The sequence below is a fragment of the Bombina bombina genome, chromosome 7, assembly GCF_027579735.1.
Source record: "Bombina bombina isolate aBomBom1 chromosome 7, aBomBom1.pri, whole genome shotgun sequence".
Taxonomy (NCBI): Eukaryota; Metazoa; Chordata; class Amphibia; order Anura; family Bombinatoridae; genus Bombina; species Bombina bombina.
In genome coordinates, this window is record NC_069505.1 from 239197047 (window position 1) to 239222256 (window position 25210).

General features: G+C 38.6%; 1 protein-coding gene across 1 annotated transcript in view; it reads left to right on the plus strand.

The window, feature by feature from the left end:
• LOC128636319 (receptor-type tyrosine-protein phosphatase beta) overlaps positions 1-25210 on the plus strand; it is a 390099-nt gene that overhangs the window by 40865 nt on the left and 324024 nt on the right. Inside the window, exon 2 of the mRNA XM_053689349.1 lies at positions 11191-11209. Within this exon, the coding sequence (XP_053545324.1) occupies positions 11191-11209 (19 nt within the window). The remainder of the gene's footprint in view (positions 1-11190; positions 11210-25210) is intronic.

A 25210-nucleotide genomic window follows, 5' to 3' on the forward strand; every position in this document is an offset into this window, starting at 1 on the left:
GGGTTAATAAATTTATTAGAATAGTGGTGAGCTCCAGTCGGCAGATTAGGGGTTAATGTTTGAAGTTAGGTGTCGGCGATGTTAGGGAGGGCAGATTAGGGGTTAATACTATTTATTATAGGGTTAGTGAGGCAGATTAGGGGTTAATAACTTTATTATAATAGCGGTGCGGTCCACTCGGCAGATTAGGGGTTAATAAGTGTAGGCAGGTGGAGGCGACGTTGTGGGGGGCAGATTAGGGGTTAATAAATATAATATAGGGGTCGGCGGTGTTAGGGGCAGCAGATTAGGGGTACATAGGGATAATGTAAGTAGCGGCGGTTTACGGAGCGGCAGATTAGGGGTTAAAAATAATATGCAGGGGTCAGCGATAGCGGGGGCGGCGGCAGAATAGGGGTTAATAAGTGTAAGATTAGGGGTGTTTAGACTCGGGGTACATGTTAGAGTGTTAGGTGCAGATGTAGGAAGTGTTTCCACATAGCAAACAATGGGGCTGCGTTAGGAGCTGAACGCGGCTTTTTTGCAGGTGTTAGTTTTTTTTTCAGCTCAAACAGCCCCATTGTTTTCTATGGGGGAATCGTGCACGAGCACGTTTTTGAAGCTGGCCGCTTCCGTAAGCAACTCTGGTATCGAGAGTTGCAGTGGCGTTAAATATGCCTGTACGCTCCCTTTTTGGAGCCTAACGCAGCCATTATGTGGACTCTCAATACCAGAGTTATTTAAAAGGTGCGGCCAGAAAAAAGCCAGCGTTAGCTACGCGGGTCGTTACCGACAAAACTCTAAATCTAGCCGTATGAGAATGGAGCAAATTAGATAATTGAAGTAATTATGAACGTTGTTTAAAATTGTTTGCTCTATCTGAATTATGAAAGAAAACTTGTGGGTTTCCCTTTAATTGCTCTCAAGGAAAAAAGCATTCTAAGGTTAGCGCTGCTATTACAAGTTGAAAATAAAAAGTGATCAGTAATTTCAGAACTTTGGATATCGTGACTGCGCTAACTGCCTCTCCCCACAGAGTTCTATGGGGCACGTTAAAGAAGCCTTCTCATTGTATTGCACTCTAAGCTGATGCTTCAATAGATTAACTACTCAAAAGCTGAAGGTGTGTTAGGAATACTTCAGATTCCTATGTTCTTCACTTAGAAGAAATGTATTCTTTTTATTTTATATATATATATATATATATATTATAAAGATAGAGGAAATCAATGGGAAACTAGCGCACAGAACTATTCTCTACATAAGATAGAAATGTAATAAAATGCAACAGTTCGTAAACTGTGACTCTATACAGATGTTCTTTATTTTAGTCCCAATCTCCAATGTAAACAATTGAATACTGTAAATGGGTGTCTTCTTACCAGACGTCACCTCAATCATATGAGGTAAGATATAGGCTCCGTAAAGGTGAGGGGAATATCCCTTTGTCCTCCTATGGGGTCCCTTGCAACTGTATCAGCCGTGGATCTTGGCTCCAGATCTTGTTTTGGCCTCTGACTGTGGAAATTTGCTGTGATTCAAAAGTATCTTAGTGCTCTGTAGTGAAACTTCCAGCCTGAATTTTTAGATCTTTGTACCCTCCGGAGTATGGATGGTAGTAGAAATATACCAAAGTGGAAGCGCAGGAGAAGAAAAGAAATCACATAGCGTAATTCTGTGCAAACTTAACAAAATATTTATTAGACAAACTCAAGGTAGCGCACTTACATTTAAAGACCTCAATCCGTAATGAGGTAAGTTTTATATCATATAACATCTAGTGTAGGCTGTAGTATAAATCCCCAGGGATCCTCTGATCCACAGAGGGAGTGAACAGTCAACTATTAAAACTGTATGCTGGTTATAAAGAAAGTGTGACAACTACAACATGAATGTCAAGATAAAACAAGTAAATAAACAAACTGAAAAGCAAAACATTTTCTAAAGAAAGACGTCTTTCAAAGAAAACTTTAACTAAAGCTAAAAGGCTGACGGTATGTATATACAGTCTCTGTATGCCCACTCGAGTAATCCTTAAGCGTTATACTTCTTTGTCTGTATACTTCTTTGTCATAGGAAAGAAGTATAAATAACTTCTAAACACGTAAGGATTACTCGATTACTCGTTTTGCTTTTCAGTTTGTCTCTGATTCAGTTACTTATCTCTCTTTTATCCATATTTCTATATATTGATACCTGGCCCACAGGGATAGATTAACACACCATAAGAAGCGTGTAGTTTCTGGGGCTATAGCGTTGGTGACCCCACTTTATTTACATCATATATATTTTTTAAATAGCTTTTTTTTCCAAAGTCTAGAACATAGGATTTCTATTAAAAAAAATCGTATTAAAAATGATTAAAAATGATTTTGCATGTTTTAAGGTATTTGACTGGGAAGGACTCAAAAGTGAATGTGTGAATGAACACACATAAATATGTGTGTTTATATGTGTGCATACATATTTACACATATAAACGCATAAATGCACATGTAAACACACATATAGACATATACAGGGAGTGCAGAATTATTAGGCAAATGATTATTTTGACCACATCATCCTCTTTATGCATGTTGTCTTACTCCAAGCTGTATAGGCTCGAAAGCCTACTACCAATTAAGCATATTAGGTGATGTGCATCTCTGTAATGAGAAGGGGTGTGGTCTAATGACATCAACACCCTATATCAGGTGTGCATAATTATTAGGCAACTTCCTTTCCTTTGGCAAAATGGGTCAAAAGAAGGACTTGACAGGCTCAGAAAAGTCAAAAATAGTGAGATATCTTGCAGAGGGATGCAGCACTCTTAAAATTGCAAAGCTTCTGAAGCGTGATCATCGAACAATCAAGCGTTTCATTCAAAATAGTCAACAGGGTCGCAAGAAGCGTGTGGAAAAACCAAGGAGCAAAATAACTGCCCATGAACTGAGAAAAGTCAAGCATGCAGCTGCCAAGATGCCACTTGCCACCAGTTTGGCCATATTTCAGAGCTGCAACATCACTGGAGTGCCCAAAAGCACAAGGTGTGCAATACTCAGAGACATGGCCAAGGTAAGAAAGGCTGAAAGACGACCACCACTGAACAAGACACACAAGCTGAAACGTCAAGACTGGGCCAAGAAATATCTCAAGACTGATTTTTCTAAGGTTTTATGGACTGATGAAATGAGAGTGAGTCTTGATGGGCCAGATGGATGGGCCCGTGGCTGGATTGGTAAAGGGCAGAGAGCTCCAGTCCGACTCAGACGCCAGCAAGGTGGAGGTGGAGTACTGGTTTGGGCTGGTATCATCAAAGATGAGCTTGTGGGGCCTTTTCGGGTTGAGGATGGAGTCAAGCTCAACTCCCAGTCCTACTGCCAGTTTCTGGAAGACACCTTCTTCAAGCAGTGGTACAGGAAGAAGTCTGCATCCTTCAAGAAAAACATGATTTTCATGCAGGACAATGCTCCATCACACGCGTCCAAGTACTCCACAGCGTGGCTGGCAAGAAAGGGTATAAAAGAAGAAAATCTAATGACATGGCCTCCTTGTTCACCTGATCTGAACCCCATTGAGAACCTGTGGTCCATCATCAAATGTGAGATTTACAAGGAGGGAAAACAGTACACCTCTCTGAACAGTGTCTGGGAGGCTGTGGTTGCTGCTGCACGCAATGTTGATGGTGAACAGATCAAAACACTGACAGAATCCATGGATGGCAGGCTTTTGAGTGTCCTTGCAAAGAAAGGTGGCTATATTGGTCACTGATTTGTTTTTGTTTTGTTTTTGAATGTCAGAAATGTATATTTGTGAATGTTGAGATGTTATATTGGTTTCACTGGTAAAAATAAATAATTGAAATGGGTATATATTTGTTTTTTGTTAAGTTGCCTAATAATTATGCACAGTAATAGTCACCTGCACACACAGATATCCCCCTAAAATAGCTATAACTAAAAACAAACTAAAAACTACTTCCAAAACTATTCAGCTTTGATATTAATGAGTTTTTTGGGTTCATTGAGAACATGGTTGTTGTTCAATAATAAAATTAATCCTCAAAAATACAACTTGCCTAATAATTCTGCACTCCCTGTATACATACAAATACACACACACACATATATATATATAGATATATATATACATACACACACACATATATATATATATATATATACATACATACATACACACACATATACAGTATATATATATATATATATATATATATATATATATATATATATATATATATATATATATATATATATATAGAGCAAAAGATAGAAGACAGCACGGGGAAGCTTTCCCCGAAACGTCACTACAAATAAAACAACCTTTGTATTTAAGACCAGAGAGTGCTGTCTTCTATCTTTTGCTATTATTACCCACATTCATGCATCCTGGCAAATCGTGATACTGTCCGTGAGAGTGCACTTGTCCTATTAACCTATATATATATATATATTTATATTGTGACAGAACTCAAGGGGTTGTTTATAATTTAATCTATGTTTCCAGGTGCGCTAGAGCAATGTTGGCCATGCTAAGCCTTCGGGTATATCGGATTTACGATGGACTTGTAATATCAAGTTGTGCGCTAATTTTAGTGTGGTCCAGCGATACCGCTTATTGCTTCCTGCGCTAGCATTAGCGTTTTACTTGTAATCTGGGCCTAAATATTTATTCCTGTGCATTGTTCATGTATTGCTTATGAATTGGCTGCGAATACAACCGTAGCCAATCCAGGACTTATAACCATATAATTTATGGCAGGGTGTATTTGTAGAGTGGTGGAAAGTCAATGTTAATTGTGGGAAAAATGGTCTGTGTTATCTAAATACAAAGAACATAATGCAATATTAATATACCCAAAATTCCCTTCTCTAGAGAGAGAGATTATCCAAGTTTCACCAAGGAATTGATTTGATTTCTCTCCATGTCAGCTAGTTTTTCATCATCAGCCCCTTCAACAACTCTTAAATACTTACTGAGGTTGGATCATGAGTACTATAGGTCTGATTCTCTAAAGCTCTCGGCTCAGATGAGACTGTGCTCTGAATGTTTCTGTGTAAATTTAACAAATTAGGATTTAACTCTGTGTAACAATTTCTGAGAATCTTTTACGAATTGCATTTCAATGCATTTTTTCTTAGTGAAAAAAGCCTTTTCAGAAAGTGTGAGGGGCAGGGGAATTCACTGTGTGTGTCTGTAGTCCACTCACAACAACTCTCATTATATTATCTAAGAATATTACACTTGCAGGCCTCACTGATTCATCTTGCCAGATGTTCAAATATCACTATACACTTATTTAACTGACAGAAAAGTAATGTCTCTTAATTAGAGGTAAATGCAAGTAATATTTTAGTTTAATTTGTATTTGTAGCAAACTGAGCATTTATATCAGTAAGAGGTGCTGTTAACCTCACTTTCTCTGTGAGATTCTTTATCCTAGTGAGCTTCATTACTTTCTCTGGACCTCTGGGGTCTTCTTTTTTTTTTTTTTTAGAAAATTCATCAAGGTGTGCACTTTAATTTCTCTCCATGCTGCAAAGTTTTTAAGAACTAGGACCCATATGCATAATATTATTGCAGACACTGCTGCCATATATTGCTCAAGACAAGTGAATGCTCCTGAGCCTATGCTCTCATGGAAAGGAAAGTTTCCACAAAGGAGACCAAGAGAAAGTACATTTTTCTTATAAATGTCACAATTTTTCTGAATTGCTAAATTTATTTTTGCTCTTTGTTTCCCTTTAAAGTGTAAAGTTTTATATTCTGCTATGGGGAGGGGCAGACATTTTTATAATCTGCTATAGGGAGGGGGAAGACAGTTTTATAATCTGCTATAGGGAGAGGTAAAACAATTTTGTATTCTGCTATGGGGAGGGGCAGACAGTTTTATAATCTGCTATGGGGAGGGGGCAGACAGTTTTATAATCTGTTATGGGGAGGGGGAAGACAGTTTTATATTCTGCTATGGGGAGGGGGCAGATAGTTTTATATTTTGCTATGAGGAAGGGGGAAGATAGTTTTATATTCTGCTATGGGGAGGGGGTAGACAGTTTTATAATCTGCTATGGGGAGGGGGCAGACAGTTTTATAATCTGCTATGGGGAGGGGGGAAGGCAGTTTTATAATCTGCTATGTGGAGGGGGAAGACAGTTTTATAATCTGCTATGGGGAGGGGGCAGACATTTTTATAATCTGCTATGTGGAGGGGGAAGACAGTTTTATAATCTGCTATGGGGAGGGGGAAGACAGTTTTATAATCTGCTATGGGGAGGGGGCAGACAGTTTTATAATCTGCTATGGGGAGGGGGCAGACAGTTTTATAATCTGCTATGGGGAGGGGGCAGACAGTTTTATAATCTGCTATGGGGAGGGGGGAAGGCAGTTTTATAATCTGCTATGTGGAGGGGGAAGACAGTTTTATAATCTGCTATGGGGAGGGGGCAGACAGTTTTATAATCTGCTATGGGGAGGGGGCAGACAGTTTTATATTCTGCTAAGAGGTGCTGTTAACCTCACTTTCTCTGTGAGATTCTTTATCCTAGTGAGCTTCATTACTTTCTCTGGACCTCTGGGGTCTTCTTTTTTTTTTTTTTTAGAAAATTCATCAAGGTGTGCACTTTAATTTCTCTCCATGCTGCAAAGTTTTTAAGAACTAGGACCCATATGCATAATATTATTGCAGACACTGCTGCCATATATTGCTCAAGACAAGTGAATGCTCCTGAGCCTATGCTCTCATGGAAAGGAAAGTTTCCACAAAGGAGACCAAGAGAAAGTACATTTTTCTTATAAATGTCACAATTTTTCTGAATTGCTAAATTTATTTTTGCTCTTTGTTTCCCTTTAAAGTGTAAAGTTTTATATTCTGCTATGGGGAGGGGCAGACATTTTTATAATCTGCTATGGGGAGGGGGAAGACAGTTTTATTTTCTGCTATGGGGAGGGGGCAGACAGTTTTCTAATCTGTTATGGGGAGGGGGCAGACAGTTTTATATTTTGCTATGGGGAGGGGGCAGACAGTTTTATAATCTGCTATGAGGAAGGGGGAAGATAGGTTTATATTCTGCTATGGGGAGGGGGCAGACAGCTTTATAATCTGCTATGAGGAAGGGGGAAGATAGTTTTATGTTCTGCTATGGGGAGGGGGCAGACAGTTTTATATTCTGCTATGAGGAAGGGGGGAGATAGTTTTATATTCTGCTATGGGGAGGGGGCAGACAGTTTTATAATCTGCTATGGGGAGGGGGCAGACAGTTTTATAATCTGCTATGGGGAGGGGGGAAGGCAATTTTATAATCTGCTATGTGGAGGGGGAAGACAGTTTTATAATCTGCTATGGGGAGAGGGCAGACAGTTTTACATTCTGCTATGAGGAAGGGGGGAGATAGTTTTATATTCTGCTATGGGGAGGGGGCAGACAGTTTTATAATCTGCTATGGGGAGGGGGCAGACAGTTTTATTACTTGCTATGGGGAGGGGGGAAGGCAGTTTTATAATCTGCTATGTGGAGGGGGAAGACAGTTTTATAATCTGCTATGGGGAGAGGGCAGACAGTTTTATATTCTGCTATGGGGAGATGGCAGACAGTTTTATTTTCTGCTATGGGGAGAGGGCAGACAGTTTTATAATCTGCTATGGGGAGAGGGCAGACAGTTTTATATTCTGCTACGGGGAGGGGCAGACAGTTTTGTAATCTGCTATGGGGAGTGGGAAAATATTTTTATAATCTGCTATGGGGAGGGGCAGACAGGTTTATGTTCTGCTATGGGGAGGGGGAAGACAGTTTTATAATCTGCTATGGTGAGGGGGCAGAAAGTTTTATAATCTGCTATGGGGAGGGGAAAACAATTTAATAATCTGCTATAAGGTGGGTGGCAGACAGTTTTATATTCTGCTATGGGGCGCAGTAAAATAGTTTTATATTCTGCTATGGGGAGGGGGCAGACAGTTTTACATTCTGCTATGGGGAGGGGGCAGACAATTTTATAATCTGCTATAAGGTGGGTGACAGAAAGTTTTATATTCTGCTATGGGGAGGGGGAAGACAGTTTTATATTCTGCTATGGGGAGGGGGGAGACAGTTTTATATTCTGCTATGGGGAGGGGGCAGACAATTTTATAATCTGCTATAAAGTGGGTGACAGAAAGTTTTATATTCTGCTATGGGGAGGGGGAAGACAGTTTTATATTCTGCTATGGGGAGGGGGGGAGACAGTTTTATATTCTGCTATGGGGAGGGGGCAGACAGTTTTATTTTCTGCTATGGGGAAGGGGCAGACAGTTTTATAATCTGCTATGTGGAGGGGGAAGACAGTTTTATAATCTGCTATGGGGAGAGGGCAGACAGTTTTATTTTCTGCTATGGGGAGAGGGCAGACAGTTTTATAATCTGCTATGGGGAGAGGGCAGACAGTTTTATATTCTGCTACGGGGAGGGGCAGACAGTTTTGTAATCTGCTATGGGGAGTGGGAAAATATTTTTATAATCTGCTATGGGGAGGGGCAGACAGGTTTATGTTCTGCTATGGGGAGGGGGAAGACAGTTTTATAATCTGCTATGGTGAGGGGGCAGAAAGTTTTATAATCTGCTATGGGGAGGGGAAAACAATTTAATAATCTGCTATAAGGTGGGTGGCAGACAGTTTTATATTCTGCTATGGGGCGCAGTAAAATAGTTTTATATTCTGCTATGGGAAGGGGGCAGACAGTTTTACATTCTGCTATGGGGAGGGGGCAGACAATTTTATAATCTGCTATAAGGTGGGTGACAGAAAGTTTTATATTCTGCTATGGGGAGGGGGAAGACAGTTTTATATTCTGCTATGGGGAGGGGGGAGACAGTTTTATATTCTGCTATGGGGAGGGGGCAGACAGTTTTATTTTCTGCTATGGGGAAGGGGCAGACAGTTTTATAATCTGCTATGGGGAGGGGGAAGACAATTTTATAATCTGCTATAAGGTGGGTGACAGACAGTTTTATATTCTGCTATGGGGAGGGGAAAGACAGTTTTACATTCTGCTATGGGGAGGGGGCAGACAGTTTTATATTCTGCTATGGGGAGGGGGCAGACAGTTTTATAATCTGCTATGGGGAGGGGGAAGACAGTTTTATATTCTGCTATGGGGAGGGGGCAGACAGTTTTATAATCTGCTATGGGGAGGGGGCAGACAGTTTTATAATCTGCTATGGGAAGGGGGCAGACAGTTTTATATTCTGCTATGGGGAGGGGGCAGACAGTTTTGTATTCTGCTATGGGGCGGGGGAATATAGTTTTATATTCTGCTATGGGGAGGGGGCAGTCAGTTTTATATTCTGCTATGGGGGAGGGGCAGACATTTTTATATTCTGCTATGGGGAGGGGGCAGACAGTTTTATATTCTGCTATGGGGAGGGGCAGACATTTTTATATTCTGCTATGGGGAGGGGGGAAGACAGTTTTATATTCTGCTATGGGGAGGGGGCAGACAGTTTTATATTCTGCTATGGGGAGGGGCAGACATTTTTATATTCTGCTATGGGGAGGGGGGAAGACAGTTTTATATTCTGCTATGGGGAGGGGGCAGGCAGTTTTATATTCTGCTATGATGAGGGGGCAGACAGTTTTATTATCTGCTATGGGGAGGGAGCAGACAGTTTTATAATTTGCTATGGGGAGGGGGCAGAGAGTTTTATATTCTGCTATGGGGAGGGGGCACACAGTTTTATAATCTACTATGGGCAGGGGGCAGACAGTTTTATATTCTGCTATGGGGAAGGCAGTTTTATAATCTGCTATGGGGAGGGGGAAGACAATTTTATAATCTGATATAACGTGGGTGACAGACAGTTTTATATTCTGCTATGGGGAGAGTGAAGTCAGTTTTACATTCTGCTATGGGGAGGGGGCAGACAGTTTAATTTTCTGCTATGGGGAGGGGGCAGACAGTTTTGGCCTCCAATACATATGCAGCGTCGCCGGCGACGCCAGATTTTGCACGATTTTGGTATTACATATACGGCGTAGCATACAAGTACTCCAGACAAGTGGACGCTCCTGAGCTTACGTTCATGCTTTTTACCAAGAGAACAAAATGTTATAATAGAAGTAAATTATAAAGTTTTTTTTAACTGTCTGAAACATGTCCCTTTAACAAATCCAACGAGCATAGGCAAGCACAACTAGTTATATGTAATTATGTATTATTTTACATCTATATCCAAAACACAGAAACCCTTGTCTGGCTCTTAAAAGTGCGTGTTTGTTCCGTTTATCCCATTTCTATTTCTTGTGTTTGTTTTCAGCAGATAACAATTTCTGAAATGTAGCTGATATTGTCATTGTGTTTTTCCAGTTATCATAATCCTACATTGCTTTTGCTATTAATACTCCTGAAACTCAATATTGTTACTTCCCAAAAACAACACAAAATTGTTAACATTATCACAACTATACAACAATAGTTTCATTTACTAAACATATATATCAGGTTAAAAAAAGAAACCCTCTAAAATAGTTGTATATTACTAAAAAAGATACTAATTCTCCAAATATATAAGTTTAAACTCTAGAAGGTCAATTCACTTAAAGTCAGCAGCAAGTCATAGGGGCCTATTTACCAATGTGCGAGCGGACATGATACGAAGTAGCATTTCATGTCCGCTGCACATCGCGGCACATCGATAAATGCCGACAGCATTCGCTGTCGTTATTTATCATTGCACCAGCAGTTCTTGTGAACTGCTGGTGCAATGCCGCCACCCTGCAGATTTGCGGTGTCAATCAACCCGATCATATTCGATTGGGTTGATTTCCGTCCACCGCCTCAGAGCAGTTGGGCAAGATATGCTGCTTCATAACTTCTTTTTCCGGCAAACCTGAAGGCCCCTTAAAGTCTAATTTTTTTTAATGAAAAAATAAATGATCTGAAACGTTTAACTTTTACTTATTATGCTGCTGCACAGATCAGCTTTGTGAGAATGACATCACCCTTCTCTATTATACCTATGGAGTATAACTCTTGTCAGGAGACAATAATGTTAAGATACCATTGTACAGTTGGATTTTATTGACTGTATAGGTTATATCTTATCAGTGAAAGTGAGCAAGTTATGCCGTAATAACCAAGATTTGTTTAAAACATGATATTTAAAAAATAGATAACATGAAATGTATGAGATTCTGCTGTTCTAAAGTGTTAACTATCTGCTTTGTGTTCAATTTTCAGGTGAAATCTGCCTGCGAATGTAAGTACTTTCCGCTTTTTTTTTTTTAAAATGTGGGTTTGGTTGCCACCTAGTGGTAACAAAGTATAAATACATTATCTTAGGAAACACAACTTTTTGAACACAAGAAAACAGGGCCTTAAAACAAAGAGAAGTGGCAAATCTGAGTTAAATATATGGATATCCACTATTCGCAAAAGAAAAAGTCTTCCATACAAGTTGTTACATGCATGACATTTCCCCAGAACAACCTTCTATAATTAAAACAATTGTCAACTAAACTTTCTACTGTAGTCTTTAGAAGAGCCCTGATCTTAAATTCTAAAATGTTCTCTTCTTTTTGTGTCACTTTTCTCTCGCAGAACTAAAACTCTATCTGTCTCCTTCTTCTATCCTTATTCTCCTGATCAACCTAACCCTTGTGTTATTAAATGTTTAAACAATACAAATGTAGAACGCTGAATATCAGTCCCATACTCATTTCTAGAGATCTGCATGGGTGAGAAATTATTTTTTTTGAAAGATTGGTTTTCAATTTTTCCAAATGTTCAGTTTGGCTGAATTTTGTTCATATGGACATTTGTTTCAGGGGATATTAATTTTGGATTTGTTACTGTACTTTCTAATAGGAACAGTGAATTTATACAACTAATTTTACAAAAATGTTACATTATAGAATTTGAACAATTAAAAGAACCTTTCAATGCTAACAGAACATATAACTCTCTGCTTGAATTGGAGTCAATGACTAGCTCACAAAGGCATAGAACTCACACAACTGCACGTGCCAATGGCTCTAGTCAATGTGATTGGAAATAGCTGAGCCTCCCTTAGTCTCTCACCTTCCTGTGCTAGGATACAACTTGAATGTATGACTAAAATCAACATTTTGTGCCAAACTGTCCCTAACATCAGTTAATAGTAATACTGTAGCAGGATTATACAGGGGACAATGCACACATGAATGGTCAGTCACCTGTACATCATTACAAACAAAAGAGCTGATTAGCCAAACAACATAGTTCCCTCCCTGCTTTCTGACCCTTCTTGCACATTTTATGCTGTCAAACTACACGGACGAATTAACAAAGCATTTTGATGAAGCAATCATTCGTTCTTCATCTTTTTCAGCTAATAATGTTTTTGTGTGTTGGACAAATCACCAAACCGGCATACATTCAGAATAATTTGTATTTGTCCAAAGCCGAATACTCATCTCTTTTCCTTTCCTTTGTACCTCCTTATGAAGCTGCTTCCACTACCATCAATGCTAGATGGGTAAAATGGACCATGATTGAAACTGGAGTAGAGAAGTCCTTTTCAGCCCATTAAGGGCCAGATTCTAAGAGGAGCGCAAAATGTGGCTTCTGCGAAAGCAATATTTGCGCTCCACTTTGTAACACCAGTGCACGCAAATGTGCGCTGGTAATACAATTTAGGTGCAATGTAAACGCGAACTTGTGTTCACATTGCACGGAAGCATTGTGCTCATGAGAGCATGCTTTCATAGGCTCCAATGGGAGCCTTGTTCTCATGCCGTGAGACACAGCATGAGAACTAGCGCAGAAAAGGGAGTAAGTCGGGCAGCAATTTTAAATATATATGTATATGAAAATATACATATATATTTATGTGTTAAAATATATAAATACAAAAAAATGATAGGACTGATAGGACTTCGGCCTCAACGAAGTCCTCAACAACTTTGGGTGAAGACATCTCACGGTAGGGTGATCTTCAGGGTTTTTTAAGGGGGGATTGTGTGGGTTTTAGAGTACGGTTGGTTGTGTGGGTGGTGGGTTTTAATGCTGGGGGGTATTTGTACTTTTTTTTTACAGGTAAAAGAGCTGATTACTTTGGGGCAATGCCCCACAAAAGGCCCTTTTAAGGGCTATTTGTAATTTAGTGTAGGGTAGGGCTTTTTTTTATTTTGGGAGGCTTTTTTATTTTGTTAGGGGGATTAGAGTAGGTGTAATTAGTTTAAAAATCTTGTAATTATTTTATTATTTTCTGTAATTTAGCAGGGGGGGTTCGTACTTTAGATAATTTTATTTATTTATTTTTATTTTGAGGGGCTTTTTTTAGGGGGGATTAGAGTAGGTGTAATTAGTTTAAAAATCTTGTAATTATTTTATTATTTTCTGTAATTTAGTGTTTGTTTTTTTTGTACTTTAGATAATTTATTAAATTATAATTAATTGTATTTAATTTAGTTAATTAATTTAATTATAGTGTAGTGTTAGGTGTAATTGTAACTTAGGTTAGGTTTTATTTTACAGGTATATTTGTATTTATTTTAGCTAGGTAGTTATTAAATTGTTAAAAACTATTTAGTAACTATTCTACCTAGTTAAAATAAATACAAAGTTGCCTGTAAAATAAATATAAACCCTAAGCTAGATACAATGTAACTATTAGTTATATTGTAGCTATCGTAGGGTTTATTTTACAGGTAAGTATTTAGTTTAAATAGGAATTATTTAGTTAATAGTATTAATTTTATTTAGATTTATTTAAATTATATTTAAGTTACGGGGGTTAGGGTTAGACTTAGGTTTAGGGGTTAATAACTTTATTATAGTGGTGGCGATGTTGTGAGTGGCAGATTAGGGGATAATAAATGTAGTTAGGTTGCGGCGACATTGGGCGCGGCAGATTAGGGGTTCATAAGTATAATGTAGGTGTTGGCGATGTTGGGGGCGGCAGATTAGGGGTTCATAAGCATAATGTAGGTGGCGGCGGTGTCCGGAGCGGCAGATTAGGGGATAATAATATAATGCAGGTGTCGGCGATGTCGGGGGCGGCAGATTAGGGGTTAATAAGTGTAAGATTAGGGGTGTTTAGACTCGGGGTTCATGTTAGGGTATTAGGTGTAGACATAACTTTTGTTTCCCCATAGGAATCAATGGGACTGCGTTAGGAGCTTACGCTGCTTTTTTGCAGGTGTTAGGTTTTTTTCAGCCGGCTCTCCCCCATTGATTTCTATGGGGAAATCGTGCACGAGCACGTTCAGCCAGCTCACCGCTAACGTAAGCAGCGCTGGTATTGAGGTGAGATGTGGAGCAAAATTTTGCTCTTCGCTCACTTTTTTGCGGTTAACGCCGAGTTTGTAAAAACCTGTAATACCAGCGCTGTCTGTAAGTGAGCGGTGAGCATAAACTGCTCATTAGCACCGCACCCCTGTTAACGAAAAACTTGTAATCTAGGTGTAACAGTTTCACTGCCGGCTGGAAGACATATATGTGTCAAACCTAAGACAATATACATATGAATATTCAATATACATTTACATTTGTCACTGTTGGTAACAAAAACAAGGAATATAGATACAATACTTATACCACAATATATGCAGGGTAAATAATGCAAAGGAAACTGATTACATTATATCTTGGTTAGCATATAGTTGATATATATGGATCATGATTAACAAAATTGTGAGATATTTATACTGTTTGATAATGCCATATATAATATCTATTTGATGTGAGGAATGTAACTAGATAAATAAATAGAGGTGAAGTAATATGTATATGGATAGGCAGTGTATGCCCACACAAAGAATAGATTACTAGTAATACTGATAACTCAAGGAGCTACTTTAGCTTTAAACAGTAAGAAAATGGCTAGAATACCTAATATGTTAACATACAAATGCTAGCAAAACGCTTAGAAATATTACAAAAAACTTACATAGAGCATATTATGATATATGTGTATACGATAAGATCATATAAAATGATGTAATTATTCCCAGTAATTGATGAGGTCGTAACTGGAATATAACCCCTGAGGTGTCCTGGTTCTTAAATGAAAAATCCAGAATACCTCACGTTTAGCGAAAATCCTAAAATGCTGGACTAGGGGGGTGGTTGATCTACCCTTGGTAATAGTAGAGATATGTTCTCTCATGCGTGCATGTATGTCTTTTGAGGTAAGTCTAACATATTGGATGTTGCAAAATATAAAAATAGAGAAGCGCAGCATGCTCTAAGTGTAATCCATCTGACAATATCTCCTGATGTCCCCTTCCCCGAGTATAACTCACAAGATGATTCTGTAAAGAGTGCGCATCGGTTGTACACAACCATGTAGTTTGTTTCCACCGTTCGTCAACTCCACCTCCTTCTGTGACGTCTGGATTTACTGTCCAACCAAACGACTCACTTGTCTTTCAAACCAGAATCTGCAATCAATAGTGAATGAAAGGGGTAATACTACGGTGTTTCAGTTAAACACGTTTATTGCCAGTATAAAATAAAATTTGAACAAATACAAATTTGGGTCTCTCAGCTCACCACATAGGTCCCACAAATCGTGAGCCCCGGTAGCCTCCCTGAGACCTGGTTAAAATATACAACTTTTCTCGACGTACGTTTCGTTTCTGTTCCAGAAACTTTTTCAAGAGTCTTTACACTTAGAGCGTGCTGCGCTTCTCTATTTTTATATTTTTCAGCTGTTTTGTGAACGAGTCAGTGATGGGACTATGCTGAGAAGCTGCACTTTAGAACACGCTAGATAGAAGGAATCTAAGGAACTCCCACGATTAATTCAGACTTAACACTGTATCAAGTAGAAAAGGATACATATATGAACATTTTTAAGCAGAAAACTGGCTAAGTATTTATAGTAGAATAGCCTTTCTGGAATATATGTTATTTGATTTTATGTGCTTAGATTTAATAGTTTGAGCTAGGTAGTAGCGCACTGTGTTTTTTTGTTTTGTATATTGGATGTTGCACTTGATACAAGTGATCAAATAGATCACGTATGTACAGGTGCAGTTTAGACTTGATTTTATGTCATAGGTTCTCCCAGTGACAGCTGATGTAAAATTTCTGGTGACCTGGACATTGCATTTCTTATGTTCACATCTGAACATACCCATGTGAGCAAGTCATGAATTGTCCACTGTGTTTGGTTGACTTAATTGGGTGGGAGAAAGAAAAGAGCCGAGGCGAGGGTACGGCATTTTTTGTATGTGCATCGCACGCCTTGTTTTACTATGTCTTTTAATTAATCATCAGCCGATAAAAGTGAGAAATGCTTTTTGACAATGCTACAGATTTTAAAAAACTGATTTGTCAACATTGGTTGGCTTATCTTGTAAAAGCCTTTCTCTATGAATATCTTGCTCCTTTTTTCTTGCTTCTTTGATATGGTTTTTATTATACTTCCTTTTATTTAGTCTTAGTTCCAAATCCTTTACTTCACGCAGATAGTCTTGTTTCCTTTTCAATCTGGAAAATTGGCCTTTTGCCACTGCATACAAGATATTCTTGGGATGGCAGCTATTGGCATGAAGCAAAGTGTTACCTGATATGGGTTTGCGGAAGATTTTGGTATGTATACTGCCATCTGGGTCCCCCACCAGAAACAGATCAAGGAAGTTAATGGAAGTGGAATCATATTCAAAAGTGAAGCTTAACCCCTTGTCATTTACATTTAGATGATCCACAAAAATTTCTATATCTTGTGGGGGTTCTGACCAGATTAGTAGTAACAGGTCATTGATAAATTACTTAAAAAAGTGTATATGGAATCTGTATGGATTACTATATCCAAAGATGTGGTTAAGTTCCCACCACCCTAGATATAAATTAGCATAAGAGGGTGCGAATTTCGCACCCATGGCGATACCACATCTTTGAAGATAGTAACTCCCTTCAAAATTGAAAACATTGTGTGTGAGCAAAAAGGTAAGTATGCAAATAACAAATGTTTGAAATTCAATAGTGTACTCTGTGTAGTGCACTAGAAAGAACTGTATGTCTTCTATACCCTTATTATGGGGAATCAAAGAGTATAGAGAGACTGCATCTATAGTTAACCATGAGAAGGATGTTTGCCATTTCAATTGGTTAACTAAATTCAGAATATGCTTTGAATATCTGGTATATAACTGCAGGGTAATTACCAAGGGTTGGAGTATGGCATCCAACCACTGGGACAGGCACTCTAGAAGAGAGTCAATATCACTGACAATTGGTCTCCCTTTTATGTCACTCAGAGACTTGTGGACCTTGGGAAAATGGTGGAACATGGACACTCTAGGAAAAGTAACATCTAGATACTGGACAGTAGAATCATCCAGGAACCCATGTTCCAAACCATCATCCAAAATGTCCACAAGTTCCCTCTTGTATTGGTTAGTGGGGTTGTGAGTAAGAATTTGATATTCTTGTGTATTCTCAAGTTGGAGGAGGGCTTCAGAGATATAGTTTGATCTATTCATGACTACAATAGACCGCCCTTATCTGCAGGGCGTATGACTATAGACTTGTCGTCTGGGAGGGACTTTAGAACGACATTTTGATTTTTGGTGAGATTGTATTTCACTGGACTTGAATTGTCCTTCAGAGCTTGAAGATCCTTTTCAACTCGATTATAAAATGTCTCAACAATGGGGCCCCTACTGTGTATGGGATAGAACCTCGACTTGTCTTTAAATCTCTGTGCTGTATTAACCATGCCAAGAGCAGGCTCAGTTTCTGCGGATAAAAGCTGTAGACTAACTATGTAACAATTTTCCTCAAAAGTATGGAATTCTTGTGGGGCGGCTGAGGCACTAGTACCAAGTTCTGTGAGAATATCTGTACTACCTGAGAAATGTTTTTTAAGGGTAATGTTTCTTATTAGTCTGTTTAAATCAATCATAGTCTGAAACAAATCAAGTGGGTGCAAATCCTAAACCAAATCTTAATACCTCTATTTGTGCCTTTGTAAGTGGTGAGGATATGTTAATAACATTATTTATTTGTATTTGGTGTGTGTTCGATTGCCCCTCAACAGATATCTTTCTTTATTGGTCACTTGCTGACCCACCCCCCCTCTCCAGAGGGTCCTGGCCCAAGGGAAAAACCTGTTCTAATACACTTTGATTATTTGTTAAAGCAATAGCATAGCCACCTAAGGGGATGCTATTTGTTTTGCTGCGAAAATATTTAGATATTTTATTCCCTTTATAGTTAATGGGTTTTTCCTTGGGTCTGGCACCTGTGCCTATGTTTGTATGGGTTTGTTTGAGTATTCCTGGTTGTTGTTGGATAGGTGGTTTAGTATTCACAATTGCGTTACCAGTCATATTACTCTCTATGTCTGATTGCCTTTCATCTGAAGACCAGTCAGTGTCACTTTCAGAAAAGGAAACAGACTTGGACTTCTGTTTCTGTGCCTGCAATTGCGGTTGCCCTTTTAATTTTTATTATTGATGTTATTATTGTTAGGTAAACTACGTCTGTAGTCATTCCTTTGCTTTCTATTCCTTATGTAAACAGAGTTAGACTGATAGTCGGTCTTGTCCCTCATAAATTTATGATGTTTATTCTCCATGATATACTGCTTACCAGAAGCCACCGAATCATGGAGAATAGCATTAAACTTGGCAAAATCAGCTTCTTGGCTGCATTTATTCAATTCAAGTTGTAAAGATGCAATTTCTAATTTAATTTTGTTAAGATCTTGAGTTCTATATTGTATAAGCAACAATGTAAGGTTAGAGGAACATTCAGATAACACTTCATTCCAGGAGTTAATGAACTCCTGATCATTAGGATCAACCTCAAAAGTAGGGAATTTATATATTCTTAATCCCCTGGGGATCATCTTGGCTTTAATGTAGCTATCAAATGTCCAAATGTCCATTGAGCTTTGTTCTCTTTGAATAGCAGAGTCTCCATGCTGTCAAACAAAGTACTGAGGGACAACAGACCCTTGACATCTGAATAGATTTTAACACAATTAAAGCCCAGATTGGTGCGTGCCTCACTAGGCCTGAGTGAAAAAACTGAGGTGTGGGAGCTTCCATGATAGATGTAATGTCCCAGACAAAGTGCAGATAACCGTGCAATATTGTACAGATATCGCCAGTGGATATCCAAATGGACAGGGGGGAAAAATGAGGTAGGTACAATATGCTGTGGTAATTGAACTGTGCACAATATGTAGCAATGCAAATGTATATTGAATATTCGTATGTATATTGGTGTTGTCTTAGGTTTGACACATATATGTCTTCCAGCAGGCAGTGAAACTGTTAATTTGCTAAGTGAATTTGAGGGCATTATTTATTTTATTGTTTGACCAATCAGACATAACTATAAGGGTTTTACATTGCACTCCCACAATTACTCCTCATGCTATGACTACGGCCTGAGGGCTGAAACATGTTAGCACTGGAGTAACGCTCCTGTTTCACTGATGGGATGCTTTCCTGTTCATTTTTATATTATTCAAATAAAGCATTGGATTTTTTATTTTTCTACTACAGTGGTTCCATCTCTTGATTTTTTGCATTGATCTATGCCAGCTATGGATACCACTGTTCAACTCCAGACAAACTGCAGCACCAGGCGGTGTCTTTAACCCCTCCCCCCACCATCACGTTATGTGTGACGTCACCCACGTCATCAAATCTCAGCAACTAGGACCCGGAAGCAAGTGGAAGAGCCCACGCTTGGGGAAATCATTGGTAATACATACCGAGTAATTCCTCGGTCCGTTAGGAAAATGGAACCATCCCCTTTGGCATACAGTGAAAATTTGGAAGTTTGCACTTCGGGAGTCCAGCTGGTCAACACACTCACAAGTGAGCACAGGTACCCTTTTACTCCAAAATGGGACATTAATTTACGGTACCTGTTTTTGATACTACAGATGAAAAACGGATACTAGTGGGGGTTTGAGGAGGCTTACACATAAGTCCTGGGGACAAACATACAAGCTTTACTTTGGTTCACTTAGCCATCTATTGCTACATATTGTGCACAGTTCAATTAACACAGCATATTGTACCTACCTCCCCCCCCCCAATATATGTAAATACACATATATATATATCAATAAAGCAGAGAGAGTAGTAAATATTGCTGATATAACTTTCCGGTGCTTCCCTTATGTAATGTATAAAGCAAATAAAAAGAAAGATATATATTCAGGACATATAATGCTTTCTAAAAAAAGCAAGGGAAAAATGTAAACAAGCACACGGAATAGACTTTAGAAAATGTAATCAATATCCCCAAACAATCAAGTAAATCACCTTTAAGTGCCAAGCAGCACCACATGAAGCAAAAACATAAACACATAAAATACAAAACAGAATGAGCAATCGTTATAGGTACTTCCTATTGCTAAGCATACGTATGCAGGTAAGTAAAATAACCTAGTGCACTTGAATCATACATAATACCATCTTGTATCAAAGACAATGTATACATAGATCACTTCAAGAATTAACTAAAGTGGACCCCAGGTGTACATGTGGTCCTATAGACAGGTACAGTCTTTTGTACTGAAGGCTTTCACAGTAAACTCGTGTTAACAAGTTGTAGAATTTGACCGCAGTGATCCCGCTGCACACAAGGTCATATAGCCAATGTACAGTTACATGATATACTAGCACTTATCTTCAATAGCGTGTTGTTATAGCGTTTCAGTTTGCCTGCTGTATCCTCCTTTCGGCATTTTTCCAGCTGTGTGACGTTTCAACAGGAGGAGTGGCTATGTCGTCATAGGGGTCTGTGAGTAGTTACCAGCACAATCGACCAGTCCTCATTGGCCAGGCGGAACCCCAGCCGAAACAGCAAATGTATTAGATACAGTTCAAAGCCCTTGAAAAGTAGCAATAGTTACCATGATGTACCATCTTTAGTATGATTAAGTGTGCTCTCTTTAAAGCGGATCCTCACCGCAAAGGTATATACCGTTCTGGATGTACTGCTTCAGAGTTTAGCGTCTCACGCTGTCATCCCAGAGTGTCCCTGCTCAGAGCTTATTTGCAGCAACAGGACCTTAAAAGGGACATGAAACCCCAAATTTTTCTTTCATGATTCAGATAGAAAATACAATTATAAACAACTTTCCCATTTACTTCTATTATTTGATTTGCTTCTTTCTCTTGTTATCCTTTGCTGAAATGTTTATCTAGGCAAGTTCATGTGCAGCAGAGAACCTAGGTTCTAGCTGTTGATTGGTGGCTGCATATATAAACTGATTGTCATTGGCTCACCCATGTGTTCAGTTAGAAACCAGTAGTGCATTGCTGCTCCTTCAACAAATGATACCAAGAGAATAAAACAGATTAGATAATAGAAGTAAATTAGAAAGTTGTTTAAAAATGTTTTCTCTATCTGAATCATGAAAGAAAATGTTTGGGTTTCATGTCCCTTTAACTGCTCATACACAAACATCTCCCAGGAGGTAGTCAACTTGCTCCAGGGTCATCCACACATAAGTGCCAATGCACGTTTCACCCCCACACCGAGTATGTGTCACAGGGGTTCATCAGGGCATAATGAGTCCTAACCGGACTTCCTCTTTTTATAGCACCTGATTAACTTCAGGTGATTGCTCCCACATCCATTCCAACCTCTTAAAGGCACAAACCCTTTTTACTAAGATGTGCAGTAGATTTTGCCCCAATTAAAGAGATGAGGGAAAGTGATTATATAAAGTAAAGTAATCACATAATTCCTAGTGATATTACTAACACCATCTCCCTCATACACGTATGTATCCACTTCATTTTGTATAGCATGGATTCTGCCGGAATCATACATTAATATATACATAATTTAAAACATATATATATACTTCAGGATACTATGCGCCTAAAGAAACACAATTTAAAGGAAACGTGCGAACTCTAGCTTATGATTTAACCCAGCCGGGAGCCTGGTCCCCAGCCTAAATATCCATTTGGCTTCTTTTTGTAATGGAACTTTGTCATTGTTGCCACCTCGTCAATTTGTTATCCCTGCATCTATTACAATAAATTTCAGGGACTCAACATCACCATTATGTAATGAACAAAAATGTCTAGCAACATTAGTATCTCTAGAGTTGAGGATATCATTGCGATGCTCCTGTACCCGGTCCTTCATCAATCTTTTCATTTTACCAACATAGAAGACCAGGCACGAGCACCGCAAAAGATAGATTACTCCTTCAGACTTACAGTTAAAGAAGAATTTTATATCAAAAACTTTATAATCTAAGACAGAGTATTTTTTAGTGCTATTCATGTGGGCACAGTATACACAGTGCCCACATGGAAAGCTACCTTTAATTCCCCTGTCCTTATGCAGCCAATCAGAGTTAGAGGGTGTGACGAACCAAGGTTATCCAACCCTGCACCAGTCACTTATTTGGCACAGAAAGGGTTTTCAGCCCCCTTTTCTGTCACCTATAGCTCAAATGCTGCCACCACTTAAAATTTATTAAAGGGAAAATCTTAAGGAAAACCCCAGACTTTACACATTAACTCTAGAAATACAATTTAGCAGAAAATAACCTAAAAATTATACAGTTCTAATATTCCAGTCTCTTTCAGTAAAGTGGTTCAATTATTAGACAAAGGCCAAACTTAATAAAGGAATTATTTATTATGCCAAAAATATTATGCACAATGCATTAATAATAAAAAGTTGTTACAAATAAAATTACACACGCAAACAGTGTTTTAAAATAAAAAGGAGAAAAACAGAATTGAATACTTTACTAGCTTCAAGATCTGCGCCAGGGGAATGGCAAGAAAATGATGGCTCCTTACTTCTGTACAGCAGCTCCCCTTGTAAGAATGACAATCTTATTGTTAAAAAATAAGATTCTTAAACCTACTTCTCAGAGATCATGTTGCTTAACCACACCCTCCTGGGCGGGCTAAGAAACCTCACTGTCTTTACAACCTTCAATAGACTAAATTTCTTGCCTGAATTTATACAATCCATTATCATTCCTGCTAGGTAAGAAATTTCTATATTTACATATTTAGAACCTCTTAGTTTTATTGGGAGAACCAGTTTGATATCAAATATGCCATAGGTTGTCATATTTACCTGCCTTTAGGTTATAACAGCTTTAACCCACATATGTACATAATATACCAATGTCCTGTCAGTGACCTGGTCAGTTTTTGTAATGAAGAGCCTGTTTTGCATCAGGCATTCTATTGACAGCTTAAGCCATAAACTTTATCCTGTGTATCTCTGTGACTAAGAGTTTCAGTGACTTTATGACCCAATGCATACACACTAACATTTGGTGGCTATTTAGGGGGTTCTGGCACTTCAAAGAAAATACAAACACAATTCTTCTTGAAAACAAATAACTGTTTTGAGTGCAAGCTACACAGAATTAACTCCTTAGCAGCTGAATCCTGAGATATTTGTGACAGAGGGTCCTCTAGAGAACTGGCTTTTTACGAGTTTATCTCTTAAACTTGGGGCCTTCTTGGCCACCATCAATGGTCCATCACCTATCACATTTTTAATTTTATCATCCAAAGTGAGGATATGCCAGTTTCTTTTCATTGCTAACCTGACATTATCCCATTGGTTATTAAAGTTGTAAATTAATCTAATTTGACCTTTGTCGGTTTTCAATTTATCTCTATATAGGAGATCATCTCTAGACATCTTTCTTGCTCTCCAGAGCGATGTCTTAAGACATTTGTTAGAGTAGCCCCTCTTCAGGAACCTCTCTTTCATTGTGGAAGCATGATGGTCAAATTTAGACAGAGAGGAACAATTCCTCCTAAGGTGGAGAAACTGTCCATAGGGAATACCTTTCTTAAGGTGTTCCGGATGTCCACTCCTCACATGTAATACATTATTAGTGGCATTACTTTTCCTATAGTTCTGAGTAACAATAGTCAAATCCACTTTTTAAGAGTTAAGTCTAAAAAAGCTAGCTCTTTTTTATTCGTTTCTGAGGTTAGAAGAATGTTCTTGTCATTGTCGTTTAGAATGGACACGAATTCATCAAATTCATCCACTGTCCCATCCCAAAGGACAAGAACACCATCCACATATCTCACGCACATTAGCACCTTCTCATCAAAGATGCCACAATGATGTTCAAAAATGTCAAACAATTCCCATGCCCCCAAATGGAGGCATGCATACGTGGGGGTGCATATCGCCCCCATCGCTGTCCCTTGTAATTGATAGTACATTTGTCCATCAAAAGTAAATACATTATTTTGGAGAATAAATTCAAATAATGAGATGACAAAATCTGTATGTTCCATATAGGTAGGACCCCTTGTCTCAAGGAATCTACTAATTGCTGTAAGACCTACCTGATGGGGAATAGAAGAATAAAGATCTTCCACATCAATGATGCCAGAATTCGTAATCTAGGCATAATGTTGCTAGACATTTTTGTTCATTACATAATGGTGATGTGGAGTTCCTGAAATTTATTGTAATAGATAAAGAGATAACAAATGGATGAGGTGGCAACAATAACAAAGTTCTATTACAAAATGAAGCCAAATGGATATATAGTCTGGTGACCAGGCTCCCAGCTGGGTTGAATGATAAGCTAGAGCTCGCAAGTTTCCTTTAAATTGTGTTTCTTTAGGTGCATAGTATCCTGAAGTATTTATATATGTTTTAAATTATGTATATATTAATGTATGATTCTGGCAGAGTCCATGCCATACAAAATGAAGTGGATACATATGTGTATGAGGGAGATGGTGTTAGTAATATCACTAGGAATTAGGTGATTACTTAACTTTATATAATCACTTTTCCCTCATCTCTTTAATTGGGGCAAAATCTACTGCACATCTTAGTACAAAGGCTTTGTGCCTTTAAGAGATTGGAATGGATGTGGGAGCAATCACCTGAAGTTAATCAGGTGCTATAAAAAGAGGAATTCCAGTTAGGAATCATTATACCCTGATGAACCAGGTGACACATACTCGGTGTGGGGGTGAAACATGCATTGGCACTTATGTGTGGATGACCCTGGAGCAAACCGACTACCTCCTGGGAGATGTTTGTGTATGAGTCGTTAAGGTTCTGTTGCTGCAAATAAGCTCTGAGCAGGGACACTCTTTGATGACAGCGTGAGACGCTAAACTGTGAAGCAGTACATCCAGAACGATATATACCTTTGAGGATCTGCTTTAAAGAGAGCACACTTAATCATACTAAAGACGGTACATCATGGTAACGATTGCTACTTTTCAATGGCTTTGAACTGTATCTAATACGTTTGCTGTTTCAGCTG